Source organism: Uranotaenia lowii, chromosome 3, assembly GCF_029784155.1.
Source record: "Uranotaenia lowii strain MFRU-FL chromosome 3, ASM2978415v1, whole genome shotgun sequence".
In the NCBI taxonomy this organism is placed as follows: domain Eukaryota; kingdom Metazoa; phylum Arthropoda; class Insecta; order Diptera; family Culicidae; genus Uranotaenia; species Uranotaenia lowii.
In genome coordinates, this window is record NC_073693.1 from 95,507,695 (window position 1) to 95,533,674 (window position 25,980).

At 38.5% G+C, this 25,980-nt stretch overlaps 2 protein-coding genes across 3 annotated transcripts in view; one reads left to right on the forward strand and one right to left on the reverse strand.

Moving 5' to 3' along the window:
- The window catches only part of LOC129751004 (uncharacterized), a 951,184-nt gene extending 925,204 nt beyond the window's left edge, over nucleotides 1-25,980 (forward strand). The window contains exon 13 of one of the 2 annotated variants that reach the window (XM_055746238.1): nucleotides 25,606-25,980. In XM_055746238.1, coding sequence (XP_055602213.1) covers nucleotides 25,606-25,914 — 309 coding nt within the window. In that variant the 3' untranslated portion in view covers nucleotides 25,915-25,980. The remainder of the gene's footprint in view (nucleotides 1-25,605) is intronic. The other variant, XM_055746239.1, reaches the window with a different exon arrangement.
- Nucleotides 2,025-3,819, reverse strand: LOC129751008 (catalase-like). Its single transcript, XM_055746244.1, has one exon. The coding sequence runs from the start codon at nucleotides 3,792-3,794 to the stop codon at nucleotides 2,280-2,282; it is 1,515 nt and encodes a 504-aa protein (XP_055602219.1). The 5' UTR covers nucleotides 3,795-3,819; the 3' UTR covers nucleotides 2,025-2,279.

Sequence of the window (25,980 nt, forward strand, 5' to 3'; positions counted from 1 at the left end):
TGTTTTTTTTTATAAAAACTTATCCGCGGATTTTGAACCGTATTTTAGACTTCTTAAAAAAACATTTATGATTATTTTTATAAAACATTCTCGAAAAATATCGTTTTGAACGCATAAATAAAATTAATTAAATTATCCGGGCAAACGCAGATAAAACTGGGTAATCTGGCAACCTTTGTCTATCTTTGACCGATATCAATTTAGAAAAGTGATAAAAAAAATGTTTTAACATTTTTCAGAGGATAAATGACTATATGATCACACTGCAGTGCACAGATATTGCTATAAGCTTGGATTACGTATTTTTTTCAAATTTTCTTACTCAAATGCCACTTAATTTTGCTGGAGTCTTTCTTGTCAAAATTTTCAATACATTTGATTTATAACATTTTTCAATTATGAGAGATGGTTGTTGCTTACACTTACTTATGTATGTACTCTTAAGGTCTTTTAGAGCAACGTAGCTTAAATTGAAAAAAAGGGGTCAAAGCTCATCCTCAAGTTCATAAAACAACAATTTGTATGTAAAAATAACACTGAAACATTACCCAAGCCTATGGTAACGGACTTATTTTGGACCAGGTGGTTATTTAGGATCACAAAGCTTATACACTCTTCTATAAAGCAATAAAAAAAATTTAAAAAATATTTAAAACCCGGGTTTCTTCTAAATTTGCTCAGATTTTTCATGAATAATTAATTTATAAGAAAGATATAAGCAAAGTGGTCCAAAATAAGTCCGCTACCCTATGATTTGCTGATTGATTCAACACATTGATGTTGGAAATAGCATTACTGACAATCAATAGCAGTTCCAACTATATTTATGTTCGACTTCTTTTTGGCTTAGTGTGACATCTAAAATATATGCAGACCCCGTTCATTTTTGGCAATACATCCGTAAATTTTATGTTGCCAAAATCGATCGCTTTTTGTTTGTCACTTTATTTTTATTTCAAATTAATCAAAATTATCGTAAAACATAATATTAGCATTTGGCTCAATTTGGCTCAATTATATTAGTTTTAAGCAGTAAAACATCGAAAAAAAAAATTTTTTTTTACTGTTTAAAATTAATATTATTATTCCAAATTTGAAAAGTGATGCAAATATTATGTTTAACATTCATTTTGATTAGTTTAAAAATTGAAAAAATGACAAAAACCATCTTTTTTTGGATGTTGCCAAAAACGAACGGTTTTGCACGGATGTTGCCAAAATCGAATGTTGCCACAATCAAACGGGGTCTGTATATATTTTTTTGTTTTTCTACTGCACATTTTCATACATTCATATTATATCTATTTTTTTTATATTTCATTTTCATTGGATGAGGAAAAATTCCAAAAGTTCACCATTTTCCGAACAAAATTTAGCATTTTTCGATACAAAACTGCGCACCTTCATACCAGAAATGCTTTTAATATTACAAAAAAAAAAGAAAAAATAATAGTCCTAGCAGCAGCAAGGAGTCAACTTATAGAATATTTGAATTTTTCGAGTTTTTATAATCATTTTCTCGATATTTTATTTTGAGAAAGGTCAAACATAATGTATTCATGTTCGCATATAAGTTGGTTTATTAAATCCGTAATTCGTTGTAGAAAATGTTGATGTCAAAGATACAGAATTGAAGAACAGAACCTTATTCGAATTCTTAAGCACACAGTGTGATGAATTCGATCGGAACAAGTGCGACAATTAGTCTGTTCAATGAAGTCTTGTCGAAACGGATCGAAACAAGTAGAAATGGATTGACAGTTGATCACCTGTCTCTTTCCAATTGACTTCGGCCGATTTCTACCAGGTCGAAACGAATCCTGCTGCCGAGCTGGATTGGTTTCGACTAGTTTCTACTTGCTCCATTGAACAACGACCTGACTAGTTTCGACCAAAATATTGGCTCGTTGAACATCTACCAGTTGACAGAAACCAGTTGAAACCGATTTTTACCAACCGTTGAACGAAACCAATATAACAAGTATGTTTTGTTGTTAAATTAAAATCAGAATTTCACACTACTGCTCAATATTATTTTGAATAATACACTGTTTCTCAGGGAGTCATCTGTAAGTAATTTGCTTGTCCTATTACGATTATAAATTGACCCTTTTGTGCTTTTTTTACTACAATAGAGGACATGTCTATTGTTAAAAGGTGAATTCATCATACACATTTTATTTGATCACTCATTTGATTTTCCTTCTCTCAGAATTAACCCACAACCTCACAAAGATTAAAATTCACTGACCACACTCCTTCCGATCACCGATAACTCCTCACAAGGTGCGCATATGGCGCGCCTTCAATCCCTCGGTCAAACGGCGCCCGAAATCGGCATCCACCTGGGTAAAGTTGGCCACGACCCGATCCTGAATGAACGGGGACGCATTGACCACATGATTCACGATGTTATCCGCCAGGCGTTGCTTTTCTGCATCGTTTAGGACCCGCCGATAGAGAACGGCCGCCTGGGAGAAGTTATCTTCGTCTCCGGTTTCGTATCTGTAGACGTTACCTGTTGCCTTGAAGTACGAGTTCTGCAAACGATGAACGTAGGTGCAAGGCTGTGGACCGTTGAATGAGTTGGGGTAATAGTTGGGGGCTCCGTTTTGGTTATCGGTTACGGTCATTTGGCCGTCCCTCTGGTAGTTTTTGACTCTGGCTCGGTAAGGACAGTTGACGGGAATCTGCATGTAGTTAGGTCCAAGGCGGTGGAGTTGGGTGTCGAAGTAGGAGAAGAGACGACCTTGAAGCATTTTGTCCGGGGAAGGTTCGATTCCAGGGACCATCATCGAGGGGTCCATAGCAAGTTGCTCGATTTCGGCGAAGTAGTTTGCCGGGTTACGGTCCAGAGTCATGCGTCCTACCTGGATCAAGGGGTAGTCGGCATGGGGCCATACTTTGGTCACATCGAAGGGGTTGAAGGCGACCTTTTCGGCTTCCTCGAAGGTCATAACCTGGATGTAGAGGTTCCAGCTAGGGAATTGTCCCTTGGCTATTGCGTTGTAGAGGTCCCGGATGCTGTAGTCTGGATCGGTGGATACTATGCGACCCGCTCGATCAACGTCCAAGTTCCGGATGCCTTGGTTAGTTCGCCAGTGGAACTTGCAGTAGATGGGGTTTCCGGCAGCGTTGACCATTTTGAAGGTATGGGACCCGTAGCCGTGCATGTGTCGGAATCCGTCCGGGATACCACGGTCCGAGAAGAGGATCATAACTTGGTGGGTAGTTTCGGGACGCAGGCTTATGAAGTCCCAAAACATATCCGGATCCTTGAGATGGGTTTGGGGATTACGTTTTTGAGTATGGATGAAGCTGGGGAAAAGGATTGGGTCTCGGATGAAGAATATAGGGGTATTGTTTCCGACCAGGTTCCATATGCCATCTTCGGAGTAGAATTTGATTGCGAAGCCTCGCGGATCACGCACCGTATCAGCCGATCCGTTTTCTCCTCCAACGGTAGAAAATCGCGCGGCTACCGGTGTTCGTTTGCCGACTTTCTCGAAGACCCTGGCGGCACAGTACTGAGTGATATCGTGGGTAACCTCAAAGTACCCGAACGCACCACCACCCTTGGCGTGGACTGCACGTTCCGGAATCCGTTCGCGATCAAAGTGGGACATATCGTTCAAATAGTGCACATCTTGCAGCACCATAGGACCTCGCTCTCCAACCGTGGCCGAGGCCGTTTGAGTGCCCTTCGGATTCCCATTGCTCGTAGTTATCACAGGGGTTTCCTTCTGACCATCTCTGTAAATGTTCAGCTGATTTTCTGCAGGACTTCGCGACATTTTAGCAACTATGTTCGACAGTTGAAGTTCTAATGATTACTGAACTAGAATCGACCGGGAGTCTAGACTTTTGTAGATCCATTAACCTAGAACTACTGCTGCTGATCGTTGCATGGCAAAGGGATTGCTAGTTGCATCGAACGATTTTGCTCTCCAAAACCGCTAGATCAGTTCCGCAGATGGTATCATTTGTTTACCGCAAAAGTACACAACTCCATATTGCCACATGGTTAGCCGATTAGCCCTGGATGCCCCGGCCCTATCGGAGCAGCGCCTCTCAAGTGGACGAAGACGATGAGAACACATTGCACTTAGCCGCCCTAAGCTTGGTGGCCAATCATTCAACCGCGGCAAGTACTCATTCGCCGGTAGCCTACTGATAACCGGACCATATCGCAGGCCATTTTAAGGTAGTTGAATCTAGTTTCAGCAAGTACGTAAAACTTCAAAATCCGCCATATGATTCTATAGTCACTTGAGTATTGTTACTCAAATTAAGTACCACATATTAATCAATGGTAATCCCAATTCACGACCGCTTACCCTGGAATCGATAACTGCGGCAGAGGTGTTTTTCGAACCAATCGATCGGTCCAAGGTATTGCTGGCTTTTTGCGCTGAACCTTGCATAGCTGCCAATTGTGTACGGGAAAGGTTTCAGTCAGTCTAGTCCAAGTTCTTAAGCCGGTCGGTTCTGAGTGATTCGGGCCATTTTAAAACAACAAACAAAAACAACTGTAACAGCACAAACGAAAAAAAAAAACAAATCGTAACATCTTTCGGTTCCATCTCGAAGGTCGCGAACGAGTGATTCGTCCAGTGAAGCGTTTTTCTTTGATAGAAGAAGTTTGAAGCAACAGGGCTCGCGGAAGTGTGAAGGGTTAGTTCTGGGATCGGGTCTAGCCAAGCGTGTCCTGGCTGGCAAAAGGAGGGTTGTTGATTGAAAGTGTTTAGACGCGGGGCTTCCTCCTTGATGATTAGAGTGATCGCAGTGATTTGTCATCCGCGTGTGCAAAAATGATCAAACTTCCTTCTTCAGTCAGTCAGTCAGTCAGTCAGACTAAAGCAATGAAATGGGTGTGGGTGGACACCCCCTAAGGCTGATGACTAAAGGGGTAGCGGTGCAGAAAAATGTTTCACCGTTGAGTGAAGCTGTTGTGGTGCAGTGCTTTCGTTTGGTGTTTATTTACGACCTTGGGGCGGTCTTAAATGGGCTGTGAACGTTTGCCTTAAGTCAAGTGTTTTTGTGTGAAGTCCTGTTGTGGTCAATGGTTTTTGTTGAATCTAAGCTGGATTGGATTGCGGACTGCGATGGACTGCGGTTTGATAACATGCAACTTTGTGGTGTGCAAATTTTGTAAACATGCGAGTTACAACGGTTTCCTTTGGATTATTTTCGGAAAGAATGCATCTGAATCTTTGAGCAGTTTGTTCAGTTTATTGTCGATCAAATATGTATGCATAGGGCCAAATCTAATTATGTTTAATCACTTTAAATATTAAAAAATTTGTTTAAAAACTACTTTATAATGAATTTACTGTCGAGAAAATTATGTGTAAAAATCCCTTAAACATCATATTTTGGTCTTTACAAACTCCAGTAGTAGGACTGTTTTTTTATTATATAAACGTTATACGTGCTTTTGAAGAGGTTTATTCTTAGCAGAGATTCATAACGTAATTGAAAAACATTTTTTTATTTGTTTTGGTATGCGATGGCAATCAATGGAATAAATCTCATCAGCTGGTGGCAATAAAGAGGAATATTTTTACTCTTTTGATTTTCTACACTTTATTGATTTACTTTTGTTGTCAATAGGAAGTAAAAACTTCCTCCTTAAAGCTATCCTATCTAGAAGATTCGAAGGTCTAGAAGACTCGAGGCCTAGGAGACCCTAGGCCATGAAAACAATTAACTAAGAAGGATCTCGATTTAGAAGACGCCCTGGCCTAGAAGAACCTTGGCCTTAAAATTCGACCCAGAAGCCCTCGAATTCAGAAGACTCTTAAATAAATAATATCTTTAGGCCTAAAAGATTTCGTAAGTAGAAGACTCCCGACCTTAAAGACCATAGCCGTAGATTAACCTCGTTAAAAAAGACCTTTGGCTTAAAAAGCCCTCATTCCAGAAGACTCTTCACTTAGAAAGACCTCGTTCTAGAAAACTCATGACTCAGTTAATCCCCGGACTCTCGACCTAGCGGGCTCTTAACTCAAAAAGACCTTGGTCTGGAAGGCTCTTGGCTTAGAAAGATCTGTGCCCTAAAGCCCCCCCTCTGTCTAGGAGTCCCTTAGTCTACAAGATCATCGGTGTAAATAACGTTAAGCCTTTAATACTCAGCCCTAAAGAAAATTGGCTAAAAAAACAAAGTCCTCAGCCTAAAACCAACTGCACACTCACTCGAATCCAGTAGACTCAAATTTGGAAAACTCTGGCCTGAGAAATCTTTGGATCAAGAAGACCTTAATCCTAGAAGACTATGGAGCTATAAGACAATAGACCCAAAAAACTCTCGGCTAACAAATCTCTCTGTCTAAATCCCATCAATCCAGAAGATCCGTATATTCAGAAGACTCTTAATTAGAAAAGCCCAAAAGATCCTTGGAACTGCAAGACCCTCGGCCTAGAAAACCCTTGACCCATACCTAGAAACCTCGATCTAGATGAGTTTGGTTTAGAAGATTCTTGGCCTAGAACACCCTCTGCTTCAAAAACCCTTTGACTAAAATTCTCAGCCTGAACACTTTGATTCCGAAGACCCTCCTGGTTCCAAAAAAACATCCTTGGCTTAAAAAACACATGGCCCAAAAGATTCTCAGCCTAAAAACTTTGATTCAGAAGACCCTCAAGTTCAGGAGACTCCTTAAAAGACCCTTTGACATAAGAAATCTTTGGAAGTGAAAGAACCTGGGCTAAGAAGACCTTCGTCTGTAAAGATCCTCGACCTAGAAAGTTCGCTCGGTCTAAAACCAACGATTTAAAAGACACTGGAAACCAGTAGGCTCAAATTTAGAAGACTCTGACCTGACCTATAAGACAATAGCCTAGAAAACTCTCAGCTAACAAGTCTCTCGGGCTAAACTCATCAATCCAAAAGATATGTATATTTAGAAGACTGTAAATCAGAATAGCCCTAAAGATCCTTGGAACTGAAAGACCCTCGGCCTAAAAGACCCTTGACCCTTACCTAGAAACCTCGATCTAGATGAGTTTGGTTTAGAAGATTCTTGGCCTAGAACACCCTCTGCTTCAAAAACCCTTTGACTAAAATTCTCAGCCTGAACACTTTGATTCAGAAGACCCTCAAATTCAAAAGACTCTTAAGAAGGCCCTTAGACAAGAGAAAACTTTGGAAATGAATGAACCTCGACTATGAAGCTTCTCTTCTGTGAAGACCCTCGATCTAGAACACTCCTGGTCTAGGGAATATTCCGCTTAAAAGTCCCTCTGCCTGGAAGGCTCTTGGCCCTCAATCTCTAAGACTCTTGGCTTTGAAAGTCATTCGGCTCAGAAAACTCTTGGCTTAGAAAGACCTCGGTCTCCAAGATCCTAGGCATAGAAGAACCTCGTCCCAAAAGACCCTCGGCCTAGAATACCTTCGGCCTAGAAGCACTTTGACCTAGAAGTTGTTCGACCTAGAAGACCCTCGGCCTCGGAAACCCTTCGCTTAAAAGACCTTCAGTCCAGAAAGTGCTCAGTCTAGAGTTCTCTAGTCCTAGAACACTTTGGACATTGAAGATCCTATGGCTTAAAGACCCTCGACACAAGACTCTTGATTTCGAAAGACATTTGGCCTTGAAGACCCTGAACCCAATTGACAATTGGCTTACAAAGACCTCGGTCAGAAGACCCTTGGCTTAGAAGACCTTCGTCCTAGAAGAACCTCGATCCAAAAGTTCCACGGCCTAGAAAACGTTCGGCCGAGAAAACCTTCAGCGTTGAAGCACTTTTCCCTAGAATATCTTCGACTTAGAAGACAATCGTTCTAGGAAACCCTTCGCTTAGAAGACCCTCTGTCCAGAAAGTCCTCAGCCTAGAGCTCTCTTGTACTAGAAAACTCGCGACAAAAGACCTCGGTCTAGAAGACCCGCATCGGCTTAGAAGACCCTTGGCCTCGAAGATTCCGATCCAAAAGACGCTAAGATTAGAAAACCTTTGGCCTAAAAGCGCTTTGCCCTAGACGATCTCCGACCTAGAAAACAATCGGCTTAGGAAACCCTTCGCTCAGAAGACTCTGTCCAGAAAGCCCTCAGCCTAGAACACTCTCGTACTAGAAGAATCTCGACATAGAAGATTTCCGGGCTAAAAGACGCTCAACCCGAGATTCTTGACTTGGAAAGGTATTCGGCCTAGAAGATCCTGATCCTAAAATACTTTTGGCTTAGAGAAATCTCGGTCTAGAAGACCCTTGGCTTAGAAGACCCTCGACCTAGAAGAACCTCGATCCAAAAAAACCCTTAGTCTAGAAAATCTTCGGCCTAGAAGCGCTTTGCCCTAGACGATCTCCGACCTAGAAGACAATCGGCTTAGTAAACCCTTCGCTTAGAAGGCACTCTGTCTAGAAAATCCTCAGCCTACAGCACTCTTGTACTAGAGGACTCTCGACATAGAAGATTCTCGAGCTGAAAGATTCTCATCCCAAGACTCTTCACTTAGAAAGACATTCGGCCTAGAAGACCCTGGTCCTAAAATACTTTTGGCTTATAAAGGTCTCGGTCTAGAAGACCCTCGGCTTAGAAGACCCTCGACCTAGAAGACACTCAACCCAAGACTCTTGACTTAGAGAGACTTTCGACCTAGAAGACCCTGATCTTAAAATACTTTTGGCTTAGGTATACCTCTGTCTAGAAGACCCTCGACTTAGAAGACCCTCTGCATAGAAAACCCTCAGCCTAGAGCACTATTGTACTAGAAGACTCTCGATAAAGAAAATTTTCGGGCTAGAAGACCCCAACCCAAGATTCTTGACTTAGACAAACATTCGGCCAAAAAGACTCTCAGCCTAGAAAGATCTCGGTCTAGAAGACCCTCGGAATAGAAGGACCTCGATCCAGAAGATTATCTTCCTTAAAAACCTTAATCTTGAGGCACTTAGACCTAGAAGACCCTTCGCTTAGATAACTCTCTGTCCAGAAAGCCCTCAGCCTAGAGCGCTCTCGTCCTAGAATACTTTAGACATAGAAAATCTTCTGACTAAAAGACCCTTGACCTCATTGTTTAGCAAGACATTTGGCCTTAAAGATCCTGAACCTAAACGACTCTTGGCTCAGAAAGACCTCGGTCTAGAAGATCCTTCGCCTAGAAAAATCTCGGTTCAAAAGATCCTTGGCCTAGAAAACCTTCGGCCTAGAGGCATTTCGACCTAGGAAATGTTCGACCTAGGTAGACCTTCGGCCTTCCTTCTCTTCGCTTAGAAGACCCTCTGTTCAGATATCCCACAGCCTAGAGCTCTCTAATCATAGAACACTTTGTACATAGAAGATCCTCTGGCTAGAAGACCCTTGACCTTATACTGTTGATTTCTAAAGACATTTGGCCTAGAAGATCCTGGTTCTAAAATACCTTTGGCTTATAAAGACCTCGGCTTTGAAGACCGCAGCCCAGAAGCACTTTGCCCTAGAAAAATCATTGACCTAGATGACAATCGGCTTAGAAAATTCTTCGCTTTGAAGACCATCTGTCCAGAAAGTCTTCAGCCTAGAGCACTCTCGTACTGGAAGATTCTGGACATGGAAGATTTTCAGGCTAGAAGACCACCAACCCAAGACTCTTGACTCAGAAGACATTCGGCTTAGAAGACCCGGGTCTTAAATTACTTTGGCTTAGAAGAAAGATCCTTGGCCCTTGAAGAACCTCGATCCAAAAGACCCTCGCCCTAGAAACCTTTGGCCTAGAAGTACTTTGCCCTAGAAAATCTTCGATCTAGAAGACAATCGGCTTAGGAAACCGTTCGCTTAGAAGATCCTCTGCCTAGAAAACTTTCAGCCTAGAGCACTCTTGTACAAGAAGACTCTCGACATGGAAAATTTTCGAGCTGAAAGACCCTCACCCCAAGACTCTTGACTTAGAAAGACATTCGGCGTAGAAGACCCTGGTCCTAAAATACTTTTGGCTTAGAAAGACCTCGGTCTATAAGATCATCGGCTTAAAAGACCCCCGGCATAGAAGAACCTCGATCCAAAAGGCTTCCAGCCTAGAAAACCTTCGGCCTACAAGCACTTTGCCCTAGAAGGTAATCGTAGTAGGAAGCTCTTCGCTTAGAAGATCCTCTGCCTGGAGCACTCTTGTGCTAGAGGACTCTCGACATACAAAATTCTCTGTCTATAAAACCCTCAACCCAAGACTCTTGACTTAGAAAGACATTCGGCCTAGAAGACCATGGTCCTAAAATACTTTTGGCTTTGAGAGACCTCGGTCTTGAAGACCCTCGGTTTAGAAGACTCTCAACCTAGATGAACGTCGATCCTTTAGCCTAGAAAACCTTCGACCAAGAAGCGCTTTCCCCTGGAAGATCTTCGACCTAGAAGACAATCGGCTCAGGAAACCCTTCGCTTAGAAGACCCTCTATCTAGAAAACTCTCAGCCTAGAACATTCTTGTACTAGAAGATTCTCGACATGGAGGATTTTCGGGCTAAAGCACTCAACCTATTGACTTAACTCTTGATTAAGAAAGACACTCGGCCTAGAAGACCCGGGTCCTAAAACACTTTTGGCCTAGAAAGACTTCGGTCTAGAAAACCCTCGGCTTAGAAGATCCTCGGCCTAGAAGGTCCTAGATCCAAAAGACCCTCGGCCAAGAAAACTTTAGGCTTAGAGGCACTTCTACCTAGAAGACCCTCTGTTCAGAAAGCCTTTAGCCTAGAGCTCTCTTGTTCTAGAACACTTTAGACATAGAAGCTCTTCTGGATAAAAGACCTTCGACCCCCTGATTTAGAAAGACATTCGGCCTTAAAGATCCTATACCTTAAAGACTCTTGGCTTAGAAGACTCGGCTGAAAAGAACCTAGATCCAAAAGACTCTTGAATTAGAAAACATTCGGCTAAGAGCCAGTTCGACCTTCAAGATGTTCGACCGATAAAACCCTCTTCCTAGGAAACACTTCACTTAGAATACCCTCTGCCCAGGGAGCCCTCAGCCTAGAGCACTCTCGTACTAGAAGACTCTCGGACTAGAAGACCCTCAACCCAAGACTCTTAAAATTGAAAGACATTCGTCCAAGAAGACTCTTGGCCTGAAAAGATCTCGGTCTTGATACCCCTCGGCATAGAAGGACCTCAATCCAAAATATCCTCGGCCTTGAAGACCTTAATCTTAGAGGCACTTCGAATGAGAAGCCCTCAGTCTACAGAGAGCACTTTCGTCCTAGAAGTCTCTTGACATAGAGGGTCCTCGGGTTAGAACATTCTCAAGTACTAAAATGATCTTCAACCTTAACCATGATTTTCGGACTTTTAAAACTTTGAATTGGATTTAAATTAGAAAAATTGGATGTTTAAAACTTCCAAGTAACTTCGAATGAAGGATATTTTCTTCGTTTTTTTTTCCACTCTTCAAGACTCTAAATCCACAACGGCCTTAACTTTATGGCCATCAAGTTCTCGGTGTCACGAGTTTCCCGGGGCTTATCGGAAGCATGTTCCAATGGCAATATAATGGTCATCATTGTTTCCAGAAGCGCCTTATCACGAGAAAAGCGGGGCCAAAATTAGGCAGACAAGCTGCTCGATGTCCAAATCAATCCCATGTGTCATTCTGGTTCTGGTTGATAATGATAAGAAGGTGCGCCGGTGATCACTCCCGAGAAACCATAACAAAACACAGAAACCATCCAAGATTCTGCTGCCGGCCGCTCCAATCTCTATCAGAGACAGGCTTCATAAAAATCCTATCGATAATCAATCATTGTCCCCCCTTCTTCGAAAAAAAAAATGGGTAGCTGCTGCCGGATATCGGACCGTGTCCAAGAAGTCGTCCATCATGTGCAGAACGCGTGAAAGTCGTCCCTGTAGCTACCGGGACAAGCTTAAAACATTCTGGCAGAAAAAATACATGGGATGGAGCTCGGGTAACAGCTCGAAAGTTATGGCTTTCTGGTCCAGTGATTGACACTGAACCAGAACTTGGGGTGTTTTTTGTTTAATTGAAACAAAATCCAAGAATCTAGGGTAAATGTTCCGAAAATTGGCCTAGGTCAAACGTTGTTCAACATATTTTTAATTGAGTAGATATATTTTTTTCTCAATTTCTCGAGTTCTTTTTCATTTTCAATTATACAATCTTAAATCTTATTCGAGAAGCTAAATCTTGGGAACTTCACCCTAGTAAATCTAGTGTAAATTTTGGGCTGAAAGGACAATAGCAGCGGCCGTCAATGGCCGATGGTGCAAAATTATTCGACAGGACGCTTTGACACTAAATCAAGACAAATTGTTCTGTTGATTGTCAAATGGGCTTCTGGTGTTTCTGTGTGTTTTTAATTCTTTTTCTTTTCTCACCATGCAACAAAAATCTAGCCACCGAAAATATTTGAGGCGTAAAGCGATTAAAATTTTGGGAGAATGTATACACAAGCGTGAATTTTGGACGACCTCTCGAAACTTTAAAATCAAAAGAAATATTTGATAAATAAAAAATCTGATCCTGAATTTGGAATCAGAACATGAATCTAGAATCTGAATTTGAATTTCAAATCGGAATCTGAAATCTGAAATCTGAACCTGAAATTTGAATCTGAAATCTGAATCTGAAATCTGAATCTAAAATCTGAATCTGAAATCTGAAATCTAAAAACTGAATCTGGAATCTGAATCTGAATCTAAAATCTGAATATAAATCTGAGATTTGAATTTGATATCTGAATTCAAAATCTTAATCTGAAATCTGAAATCTTCTATTTGAATTCTGATTTCACAACCGGAAAAGTGAAATTTGTTATTAAAAAATGTATGATGTTGCTGATAGTATTTTCGGCCGAAAGGTCATCTGTCGAATTTCATTCACGAAAGCTACCGGCCACTCGCTCTTTGAAACCTTTCTCCTTGCGCACACAAACGAAATCGGTAATCTTATCAAACAACACAAGTTGTTACACGTTTCTGCTGTTGATACACGTTCGATGGGGCAAAAGTGCGGACAAAAAAAATCTGAATCCCTTTCCCAATTTATCAACCTCAAGGAATCAGATGTAAAACAAACCCTGGCTGCACCACAAAGTTGAATGTTGTTGGGGTTGGGTGGTGGCGGCGTCCGTTGATAAAAAAAAAGCACAATCCGATAACAGACATTCGACGGCCCATCGTCATCATCAGAATTGTGTTGGTCCACTTTTGAAAACCAGTCGGTCCAAATCGGTCCAATACACAACAGGTCGAAAGGCGACGTCGAGTTTTTCTCTCTGAATGGCGCCACCACATGCGCGATCGCCTATTCAAGAAAGTGCCGCCACAATCCAGCCGTCAACAAAACTCGTTTTCATGGTTTTGTGCACCCAAATACGGTCATCTCAACTAGTTAGTTGTTGTCTTCTAATCGAAAGAGCTCTAAAACGATAATTGTTGTTGGAGGCGCCCTTTCCTTAATCTGTGTGAATGATAAAGAGGGAAACAAGTGAATGGCATACGACAGTGAATGAATCAGCCAGCAGCAGCAGCCGTCATGATTACCGAACATGATTCAATAATGCGGGGGAGTCCGGAATTGGAGTACGGTTTCCGAAGTTTGCTTTCTTGTGGTGGGAGCCTCAGCTCCAGTGGTGGATCAATTCCGCTGGAAGTTCGGGATCGAAGCGCTCGATCCCGGCGGTTGCTCCGGAACGGTCAGGTCTATCACATCAATAATGCCGGTCCCGGTCATCATTTCCGGCGGGATCATCGGTTAAGGCTGAGGGAAAAGGTGGTTGGAGCCTATGGGATTTATGGCAGCAGTCAGGCGGGCGTTTCGATGAATTCGATCCCCTGCACCAGTTCCGTTCCCGAGTGGCAGCTGGACAGCTGGGACGATGTCCGGGGGCTCTGTCAGCTGAAACGAGTTGTGGTAACTATAAGTAGTTTGATTTTAAATAAAGTGTTCTATACTTAGGGGTCATCAAGAGGTTTGTGTCAACTTTTGGACAAGATCAAGGGACATGTTATAAGGAAAATTTTCATCAAAACTATATAAGATTATTAAAATACATTCGACACTTTCCTTGAATAAGCAATTTCTATTGATTCGATGTTCATCGACTGATAAAACCTGGAGAAAAAAATTGATGGGCGGATAGTTAAGTACCGATAGTGCCACTTCACAATCAGTGTACATGTACATGGCGACCGTAAAAAATTGGGTAAAACAATTTCAATGTGATGACAGTTTGTCACATATCACGCAAAAACTTCGAAATGCATCACCTACCTACCTATTCTTTTATTTTTATTCGATTATAGTCGTTTCACAATTTTTGTGTCATTGGCGACCTTAATGAACGATGCAGTTGACAGGCAGTTTTTGAAAAACTTATCCGGTACAACTGTGTACGAAATTTACTCTTGGGCTTGAACTCATAGAAATCGGCTCAGGAAGCAACTGCTTTCCAACCGAGCTACAATCACAAGCCCTAATACAGTAACTTCATAAAAGAAATCGGTGTGATTAGAGTCACGTTAATATTTTCTGAAATTTTTAGTTTTAAACCTGAAAATGTCACACACCAGGCAGAACATTGTCTGTTTTCATCAGTTTCCCCCTTTTGCGACGTAGGCTAAGTTCTTACTCTCGTTGATTCAGCAGTTGAGATTTCCCGCTTTGTTATATCAACCTTTTCAGGCTTACTGATTTGTCTTGGAAAAAGATTCCAACTTCAAATATGTAAGGTCAAATCACATATCAGAGCCAGAATTTGATTGCCAAAATTCATTCTAGATGTGAAGGCTGCTGATGGAACAACATTTAAGGTTCCTTCAGTGACTTCTTCTATGTCTGTGCGATTTTTTCTAACAAGAAGGAATATTTTTTATCAGTTTAGAGTAAGGTTGCCATAATTTTCTCAGCACGTATCCGGGCCGGACATACCGGGCTATTTTTATCTAATAACCTGGCAAAATCCGGGCATTTAATTTCAAAATGGTTGACCAAAATCCTAGCAATATCCGGGCAAATTAGGCTTAAACCTAAAAATTACTCATAAAAAATCAAGCAAAATAAGTTTAGAAAAAAAATTTCACCAAAATTTATCAACAGACTTTAAATCGTATTTGAGGTTTTCAAAAACCTTTCAAGATTATTTTTTTGAAACTTGCTCAGAAAATTTCGTTAGGACGCAAACAAAAAATAACACAATTTGTTTTTTGAAGTGTGATTTGAGAATGAAAATGAGAATAAACCCGGGCAAAATCCGGGCTTTTCCAATAAAATCCGGGCTGGACCGGACTATTTCCAAATTTTATATTAAATATCCGAGCAAACCCGGATAAAACCGGGCAATCTAGCAACCTTAGTTTAGAGTGTTATTTAAAATATGTGTTAGTCATTTTTGTCGTGGAGTTTTTTAAATGTATTATAGTTTTCCAAATTAAGTTAACCAAAATATCAGTTGAAATGTCTATTTCTGAAGGATCTTCACCCTTAAACCCTTTGAGTATCTCTTTAAATGGCATATAGTCACGTCACTGAACCTCATCTAGAGGTGTTGAGCGAATAACTCGATGATAAAAGAAAAAGGATTTTCTTTAAAACCTTAGAGACTTTCAAGATTTTGCTAGATTTTAAAAAAATTATTCATAGTTTCTCAGGTTAAATTTCGATTTCTTCCATCCTTATAAAAGCTCATATGAAACGGAAAGACCCGACCAAGGAGTAATTAAGTAGAAGGGGGTCTCACTTTGGCATATAGTAAACGATGATTGGATGCGGTAGAGGGTACGAAACGCATCCGAAATTTTGGCAGCTGGCTTACCTTTGACCAATCGTCAAGATACTGCTTAGACTTGCTTAAATTTTGCCTTGATTTTCACTCAGTGTACACGGATTTTTCAATGTATCAAATATAATCCATTGAAGCCATATAATAAAAGTACTGTACCAAAGATGATATGATTGAAAAAGCACTATTAGCACAAAGACTCGAGCTCACAAGCTGAATGAAGGATTTTAAGGATTTTCATCCTATTGGATCATTCATCCAAAAAAAAATATAGTGGAAATCGAACGCACTGTAACATAAGACTGAGTCGATTTGGAGATATTTTTGAATTTCTCAAACCCTGGGGTCTTAACAGCTTCGTTTTGGTCTAAAACTCATCCATGACTTTTTGCGGAATTTTTAAGCAACGTTTACATAACTTTTAGGTTTGTATGGGAAAATTGAATATTTTGTGCTGAAAAATCAACTTTATTTTTATTTCTTCTATGGAACCGAGCTTACTTATAGTTTTTGTGCCAATTTATAAATTCCTTCAAGGAAATTTTCCGCTGAACAACTTTGTCGAATATCAAAACTTAGTTTCTTTTTAGACAAAACAGTTATTAGCTGTTTAACAGGTGTATGTCTTTTAGGATTGATAATTCATAAATTCAATTGACACCACTGCTTATGCCCCACGAAGTATGGCATGAAAAGTGGTCTTGCAAAACCTCGCTAGGCACCCAGCAGTGCATTAGCAGTGGTGTCAATTGAATTTACCATTTAGTAGGCTCGGTTTCACAGAAGAAACAACAATGAGGTTGATTTTTCAGTACAAAATATTCAATTTTCCCATACAAACCTAAAAGTTCAAATTTACTCATGAAAACGTTACTTAAAATTTTTGCAAAAATCTTGGATGGGTGTTGGACCAAAAAGAAGCTTTTAAGACCCCAGTGTTTGATAAATTCAAAAATCACCCCAAATCGACTCAGTCTACTGCAACATCTAATTTCTTTCTAATATCGAAAACAACAATCCGTTCTCCACAGCTCACATCCACACACACATCCGCTAAACCTTCTTTTGATACCAAATTTATGGTATTCGCCTGTGCACGGACATACACAGACTTATTTTTTCAAATTTCTCGAATTTTTTATCTTAAACACCTAGCATCCCTGTGGACCCCTTTTTCGTAAACACTTCAAGCAGCTTTCAAAACTTTTTTTTTATATGGCTGAACGTGCGATTTGGCTTATGAGACCACCATACTTTACAGACCATGGGTCCGGCAACAATGAAAAAAAATTGTTAAAAAAATCCCAGAAATTGCCTTTAATATCTGAATTAATTTTGAAAAACTTGGAGATACCCTATCTACAAAGATACGCCTTAAGGTTTTTTTTACTAATAATTCTAGAGTTTTAGATTCTGGTGTAAACCTGGGGGAGGAAGACTGAAATTCGCTGTATCGTTTTCTGTATCGTTTTTTTACTGTTCGGCAAAAAGCCAGCAATTGTTGAAAAGATTTGTAATCGTTCAAATTTAAACTTCAGATGATCAGTTTCGTGTAGCGAGTCATGTTACTCAGTTGTTTAGGTGCTAAATTTAAGTCTTCTGAGTTAATTGCTGCATATTCAAAAGTTAACATCGAAATCGAATTCAACAGCTAGATTATTCAATACCAGTCTGTCAACTCTGTCGCAAATATAAACTTTGAACTATTTAAAAATTTTGTTCGGTCCATGGGAACTACCCAAAATCTAAATTTGTTATTTAAGCTATTTTTAGAATAACCAATAATCAAACAATTTTTATTTATCAGCTTCAAAAACTTTAACGAAATTTGAGCGACTCAATACGCCTATTCATGCAAGAATTTGCCAAAGCAAAACAAAACCTAATCAAATCATTGTAATATGCAAAACAAGTGCTTTTCAGCATCTAAATTTTTATTTTGAAATTTGATAAGAAAGTAAAATTTTGAACCTTCGCACTGGTCGGTAGATTGATGAGAGAAATTTGACGTCTGTAAGATTTTTTTCTTTTTTTTATTCAGTCTTCATCCCCCAGGTGTAGACTTAAAAAAAGGAAAAATATGTAAAAATTTTGTTTACAACATTGTAGATTAAAACACGGTTAAATCACGGTTTAAGACTTTTAATCAATATTATTTATTTGTTTTTATCAGTTTTTTTTTATTAATTTTCATTTTAGAAAATGCTTCCTCTATTTTCTCAAAATGACCCGCTGTTTTGTGGAACTTTTGTGGAAGTCTAGTCTTTTGTCATTTTTTGATAATCTTCTTTTATCAATTTATGATTTTCAAAATTAGAAATGTTCAATTCATGATGATCAACGATAAGGCTGTAAAAATTATATAGGTATAACTTTAATGAATTTTCACTGCCTTCCACTGAAAACCCTTAATTTCCCTTAAGCCCAGATTTTTTCAAAGTTTGTTTAAGACAAGAATAAGTTACTTTTTAAGTTCTTAGCATTTAAGGTTGCCAGCTTATTTTACAGACATATCCGGACCGGGCGAATAAAAGCAATTTTATCTAAAAACCGGGGAAAATTCCTTGCAAATGATTTCAAAATGTTCAACCAAAAATCCGAGCAATATCCAGACATTTTTGGTCGAAACCACGAAATAAATAACAATTAAAAAGAATACACTTGAAATATAGTTTTTCATCGAAACACATCAGCATGTTTTAAATCGTATTTTAGGCATCCAAAAAAGTGATTATTTTGATTAAACTTGCTTTAAAATAACTGTTCTGGACGCAAAAAAAAAATTATAATAGTTCAATTTAAGTTTTTTTTAGTTGAATTTTGGAAATAAAGTGAATAAATCTGTGCAATATGCAGTCTTTTTTTTACGAAATTCGGTCAACCGGGACGGAACTTTTCTCGATTTTGTGTCAAATATCCGGGCAAGTCCGGGTAAAATTGGGCAATTTGGCAAGCTTATCTTAGCATATGGTTACCAAACTTCCCGGTTTTATCCGGGTTTGTCCGGATATCTAATACAAAATTTAACAAAAGTCCGGCCCGGCCTAGTTGCCCGGATTTATTTGAAAAAAAAAATCCCGGATTTATTCACTTTAGTTGTTGAAACAAATAAAAAAAAAGTTTTATAAAAATAATCATGAAAAGTTTTTTGAAAGCTTAAAATACGATTTAAAAACTGCTGATAAAAAAAAATCAAGTTTATTTTTTTTGATTTGTGTTGAGTAATTCCCGGATTTTGACCAAATTTACCCGGATGTGGACCGTATTTTGGGTCGACATTTTGGAATCAAATGCTTTTCCGGGTTATTAGATAAAATAGATCGGATTTGTCCGGCCCGGGTACGTGCTGAAAAAATTCTGGCAACCTTATCTTAGCATCACCATAACAACCTGATTCAGTCAAGCGTTTCCGAGCACGTTCAAGCGATGATAAATTTTCGATTGAAGAAAATATTCTTCAAGTGCTTCCAAAAGATGATTACTCCAGATGTTTCTCCGCAATCCTAACAGAATCCCTTGAATGTAAAACTTAGGGAAAAAGTCAAATTATGGATAAAATAGAACAGGACTACCGAAGAAAAAAAAATTTTTTTTCAATCAAACAATGAAGGAATGGACGATTTAAATTGAATAATTTGATAGATGAGCAAAAACGGCTGTTTAGCAATATAAAAACTTTCTTCAAATTTTGGATTTTTAATCACTCTGGCTGAACTACAATATTTTCGACTTAAGTGTTCATAGAAGATGGAAGTTTTCTTGAAAATTCAATTTTTTAAACAAATTTCTTTTTCCCAAATTTTATTACTTTCTATGAACTTGCTGAAGGAACATATACATTAGACTGGCTCAAATTTGTATGGGATGATTTTTACAACATTTTTTTCAACGCGGCAGCCCCTAGATTGGTACATGTAGATGAAAAAATGACTTTCTGAAAGTTTCAGGTCATTTGGCAGAAGCACGTGCTGGCGCAGAGGACTTGAATTTTTTTATGGAGATTTTCGGCAAAAGGTATGAAAAATCGACATACTTTCACTCTTTGTGTTCTAAATTATGTTTCTAGTATGCTAGAAAGCTCAGCATCACACATTAAACTGTGGATAATTCATCACAGTCAACTCGTATCGCGTCATAATCTTCTACAAACTTGTTTGTCATTGTTTGAACTACAATTTCTGAAATTCTGAGCTTTCTAGCGTACTGGAAACAAATTTTAGAACACAAAGAGTGAAAGTATGTCAATTTTCATACATTTTGCCGAAAATCTAAATACAAATTTCAAGTCCTTTGCGCCAGCTCGTGCTTCTGCCAAATGACCTGAAACCTTCAGAAAGTCATTTTTTCACATGAAGACCTGAACAAGAGAGAATCCCATAGAAACTTCTGTGACAAGTATGATCTCTCAAAATACCGAACAGGCCGACAATTTTTGTTGTTTCACTCAATTCACTCAAAAATCGCTCATTTTCACTTGCTGAAAGTGATGTCAATCTTCAACCAATTTCTGAAACTTCTACTTTTTAAAACGCTCGTTAAATGTTTGCCTGTGATTCAGGGATTTTAACTTTTAAGTGTTACTTTAAGGAATTGAGACTACTCAAACAGTGAAAAATGAAATTTTGGAACAATCAATCGCATATTTCATGCTTTCAAATAGTATCTAGAGCTGAACTAGAGGTTAAAAAAGTGCTTTTTTGTTACCAACATTGTATGATATTCCTATCATGTATGAAATAGAAATAAATTGACCGATGAAGCATCTATCGAAATGATAAAGCTACGTTCCTAGTCAGTTCTAAATTCTACGCTTTTCAATCAAAACATTAACTCATTTTTTAAAAAACTGATGGCAACTGTTGCCGACAGTCACTGAAAAACCATACAATTTTGTATGTTTTGCACGAAGCTGAAAAATTTTGTTTTATGCTTGCCACGGAATTATTTTTCCCCCCACTGGGTACAACCCATTCAATTTCGTAGCAATTTCCATAAAATTTCGCAGGAAATCAATTTTTTGCATTATGATAATGGATAATTTAGATGATTCATTGTATTGAAGCACCTTCGCCACTGTTGAAAGAAGGAGGTTTTTAAGATATTTTCATTAAATCTTATGCACTTGAAAGATATTTTTTTCTATTGAAAGACTCTTCTCATTTTTTTAAATCAGCTTTCATCCATATACAGTAGCGTTCAAAAAAGGATGAAATCGTGTGAAGCTGTGCACTATCTTCCTACTTTGACAAGCTGCCATTTCTCTCTTGGTTGCATTTTTTTCCTGAAATTTATAACTATTTAACTAACGCTTCACCAAATTTAAAATCTGTACAATGACTGGAAATAAAGATACTGCTATTCATTAAAAAAAAAGGGAAATTTGGGGGGGGGGGGAAGAAGGTGCCGGGTTTAAAAATAAAGTTCATTATCGCCTAACAGGAGATTTCATTCTTTTTTGAACGCTACTGTATATAAATATTGATTTCTATCTGTCCCTAAAGATTCGGAAATAGAGTGTCCATTTCCCAGCCATTTAAGTGTTCCCTGGAATCGGGAAATCTGATAATCCTTTTCCCGAGAATTCTCGGGATACCGGGAAAAATTCAAAATAAAGATTTTAACACTCTACTGCATACGAAACCTATTCTATGTGGCATTTTTTTTAATTTTTAGGGGCAATTATAAAACCCAAGGTCCAAAAACTATACTCTTTAACCGACAAACATGACTGATTCTTGCTGCAAAAATTTGAAAATATTAAGGAAGATTTTTCACTGTCGAAAGAAGTTGGTAGCGAGATATCAGGTTATTCATCAAATCTCGTAAATTTTTAGATAACTATTCTTATGTTTAAAAATTTGTCATTTCTTTGCCGATGATTTTGCTACTGTCAACAGTTTGCGAGACGGAAGTTCTAAACGATGAGTTTTGCAAAATAGAACACTCAGATTCGCTTCTTAGCGTTTCATTGGAATTGTTTGGTTTTATAGATTCTTTGTCGTTTTTGCTTTTACATTTCGAACAATTTTCGAACAAAAAAAATCATTTTTATCAAATTCAATGTATTTATCAGTTTTAAGTTCAGTCTCAGCCATATGTTCATGTAGAACTATAATTTTCCTTGCTCAATCTAATCCATTTTTCCAATTTAGTTGTGTAATATTTAAGTAATTTAACACTTTCTATTGGCTTCGGGAATTCCTGGGATTTTCCGGCGTTTTCCGGAAATCGATAATTCCCGATTTTTTATTCCCGGGAAATCCCAGGTAGGACACTTTATTCGGCTACTACTGAGCCGATTTGCGTTAAACTTCACAAGTGCATACTTCTGAGGCCGGGGAAGGTTGCTTTAATAGCTTGAAACCCTGCCTCTTACTGAAAGTGAGGGAGAGGTCTGTAAAAATATAGAAACACGTTTGGTGATCAAGCAAATAAAACCAAATCTAGCATGGGAGGGTATTCGGGTGCAATAATTTTGTCTTCTCCTTCCAGAGAGTAAATGAAAAGGAGGCTTTCATACAATTTTCGTTTGACTCGGGGCTGATCAAGCAAATGGGACCAACTTTGGCATGGGATGGTTTTTGGGTACAAGAAATATTTCTATGATGATATGAGACCCCTCACTTCCCCCAGACTCAAATTGCAACTCCCATTTTAAAGGGATTGATTCTTAACAACTTAGGAATTTAAATTTGAAATTGATGTAGGCTGGTCAATATTTGGATAATTTTTAAAGGTGTATGCCAAGCTGATTTCACATAAATTTAGATTGAAACTTCAATTTTACATTTTTAACGAGATTTTATTTATATTTTTATTTCCAAAAACTACATATTTTGGTATGTAAACTGCTTGTCAACGAGCTCATTGTACGAAACAATCAATTGTTCAGTTAACAACTGTTATCACCGAGAGAGATAACATTTCGATTTTGAATCATAACAATCGAAATAATAAACAAGTCACTGAGTTGTTTCTCTTTTAAAAGGCATTTTCCAAACTTCCTGTTTGGTCCACCCGGCCGGAATTTTGAATTCTTTTTTAAACAGTGGACCTTCGGGATGACTAAAATGAAAGGTATAATAATTTACTATACTAACAGGCTACCTTAGCTAATCGAAAGCCCCCGCTTGACTGTGATAAGTTATACAAATGGGTAATATTGTTGATTTTTCCCAACTTTATTACCAACCACACTAGTCAATCGGCTTCGTTCGTATCGATTCGACAAGGGAGGAATGTGTCTGGAACAGAGGAATTAAGATTCCACAATCTGTCTCCAATGGCCAAGCTATTGTGACTTTTTTTTTCCTGTCGTCGGATCAATCATCATCGAGGTGGAACCATAAGTGGGTGTGAAGGTGTGAATACCATCTTTGATAAGATGGAAAGTATGCAGTCATTTTTCATTTTTTTTATTCCAGAAAGAAGGTTTGTTTGGGATTTTTCGCGATTTTCAAATCTAGACATCTTTGGAAGCGAAATGCATTTTTTTACTACCACGTCGAACGTGAGACTCGAACATCTGAAAATCACCAATATAAAAATAACAATATACTGCCCCTTTGTTTATTAAAAATGGCATAAAAAATGGCTACAACCACAATCGCCATGTTTATGTTGATAGTAAGCAAGGTAACGAAAAAGTTTATAGACTAAGTTATTAAAATAAAGAACCCGGTATCAGAACTGTTGCACATCGACACCTAAACATAAGCTTAACATTAGAACTGTTGTAAACCGCTCAAATTGCCGGGTAGTCTTAAAACATGACCTAAACTGGCCGATCGCCGGAGAATGACCCGGATGTCATCAATCATTCATACAAACATTCGTGCTTATGTAAACATAATTGTTCTTAACATGTTAATAGGTCTTCTAAACGTTGGGTTAACGGACTGTTCCATATAATGACTGATTACTTGGTTAGCCTTCTTAAGTGTTAACAATTTGCGTACTTAGGAGTGTTTAGGACTGTATTTGAAACCATAAGAACATGATAATGCCAGATAAGTTTCCATCACAAAACGAAAAGTTATTTTTTTATTTTTAAATTTTCCTTTCGACTGTATGATCAATGTTTTAGGATGTTTTCGGCGGTTTCAGTCTACAAAGTGATTAAAAAACGATTTTTATCACAACATCCGACGTTTCGGCTTATATTTAGCCTTTATCAAGGAATCTAGCAAGTGTGTAGAAAAAGTTTGAAAAAAAAATTTAGTTTATGTTCTATGTTCTATGTTCTATACTTTGGAATCATCATAGAACATAAACTAAGTTTTTTTTTTTCAAACTTTTTCTACACACTTGCTAGATTCCTTGATAAAGGCTAAATATAAGCCGAAACGTCGGAAGTTGTGATAAAAATCGTTTTTTAATCACTTTGTAGACTGAAACCGCCGAAAACATCTTAAAACGTTATTTTTTTATATATTTATTTGTGATAAAATAATGCATAAAGCACCAATTGCAGTAATTTTTGGTTTTGTCCGAATTAAGTTTTCTGACAAAAATGATTTTAAAGAAAAAGCATAAGGGTGCTGCATACATTTAGGGGTAAAAAATACTACAAAAAATTCTACTAGCTGAAATCATAAACATTAATGTTTGAATGGTGAAATTTTGACATTAACAAACGCGTGATGCAAGGGTGAATCTTTGATTTGCATTTTGATGCATTTTAGCCCAGACTGGTAACTGAATTATAAAAATATTTATTTAAAAAAACTTGGTGATTGTCCGGAAAATATTTTTACACCAACAGTGTTGGTATAGGATACTGAAAGCAATATAAAGTTTGTAGGTAATATCATTTTGCCAATCCGTCATACTGGGAAAAGTTTTTTACGGCATCGAAAAATTTTAAAGTTTGTACATCTATTGCTCGATTTTTTAAATTTCTTTGAGAATCAAAAACTTTTAAAATCTATCTCACGACGTAAGAAACTATCTTGAAGTTTACTCATATGACGTAACTTTTTCAGAAAATGTCAGAAAACTGTTCAGTTCGTTCCTTACTTTCGACCGAAATTTGACAAAACTTGTTGGTGAGAAAAATATTGTTGTCATTTTAGAATCGACGAGCTATCGAGATGAATAACGGTATTTCTTCATCAAACTCACTGGTACCTGCATGACCGAAATCTACATCTGTCATATCAAATTTCGGTTACAACTAAGGAACGAACTTCAAAATAATCCCTTAGTATTCAGAAGACCACATTCTGAAGCATCTTGGAAGACTAAACACCGTCCAATTCTCATTAGAAAGTTCAATAGATTCTCAAGTTCTTTGTGTATTGAATCGGTTTTTTCTAAAGATCTTCACATATTGTAACAGTCAATTCTTAAATATATATATTTTTTTATCAAAAAAGTGTCTCAGTACCTTGTCTTTATCATCAACCAACCTTCAGTGACCACAACTGATAAGCACTTAATTGCTGGTTAATCTCAAATCCGAAATCAGGCATGTCTCCTTAGCTGTCTGTAGCTGTGGGCGGCTGATCGCCATAAATCTTAATCCGGACGAGCCAATGTCTCGGCCGAAGTAGAGCTAATTTTAAAACAAGCCCTCGAAAAGATTATATTTTGCGTCTACCGGGGATTGTCCAAACTTGGATAGAAAACTGTCGACTGTTGACAATTGAAAATATTTCAATTCCGTCTGCTATGTTGGACATTTTGTCACTCGATCCCCCAATTCGCAAATAAAGTGGACATGTACTTGGAATGGAACTAATCAATCACCGGTACAAGTATGCATGGCACTAGGTCGTGGGTATCAATTCGGCAATATATCGATTTACCCCAACAACAACAAGAACAGTCATCGCCATCAATCAACCGGTTGAGTGAAATGCGAGTCTTAACACCTCTTCTGTTTTTTTCTGCCTTCTCTCATTGCAGCCCCTTCAGCTTCGAGCCGTCTCGAGTCCGGCGCTAACGGAACCCACCCCTCCACCGGTCCAAGATCCTCCGCCGGTTCCGGTTCCGGTTCCGCTTCCGGGATGCCGGCAGCTAGACAATGAAGATGCCCCGCATTCACCGGAGGTAGAGGTGACAACAGCAGCCACCGTGGCGCCATCTTCGCACGAACATCATTCGAAGGCTTCAACCCTGGGTCGGGTTGAAGCGGTTGCTGCTGCCGGTCAGGGTTGCAGCTACCCGCAGCAAGGTGAGTTTGGATTGTTTTGTGATGTAATTTTCATTTCTTAGGGCCATTGTTGTCATTTATGTGGCTAGATATTAAGTATGGTACACCGCGCCCCTGTAATCGAAGAA

Coding starts and splice junctions, on each gene's coding strand:
- LOC129751008 (XM_055746244.1), bottom strand. CDS start 3,794: ATGTCGCGAAGTCCTGCAGAAAATCAGCTGAACATTTACAGAGATGGT.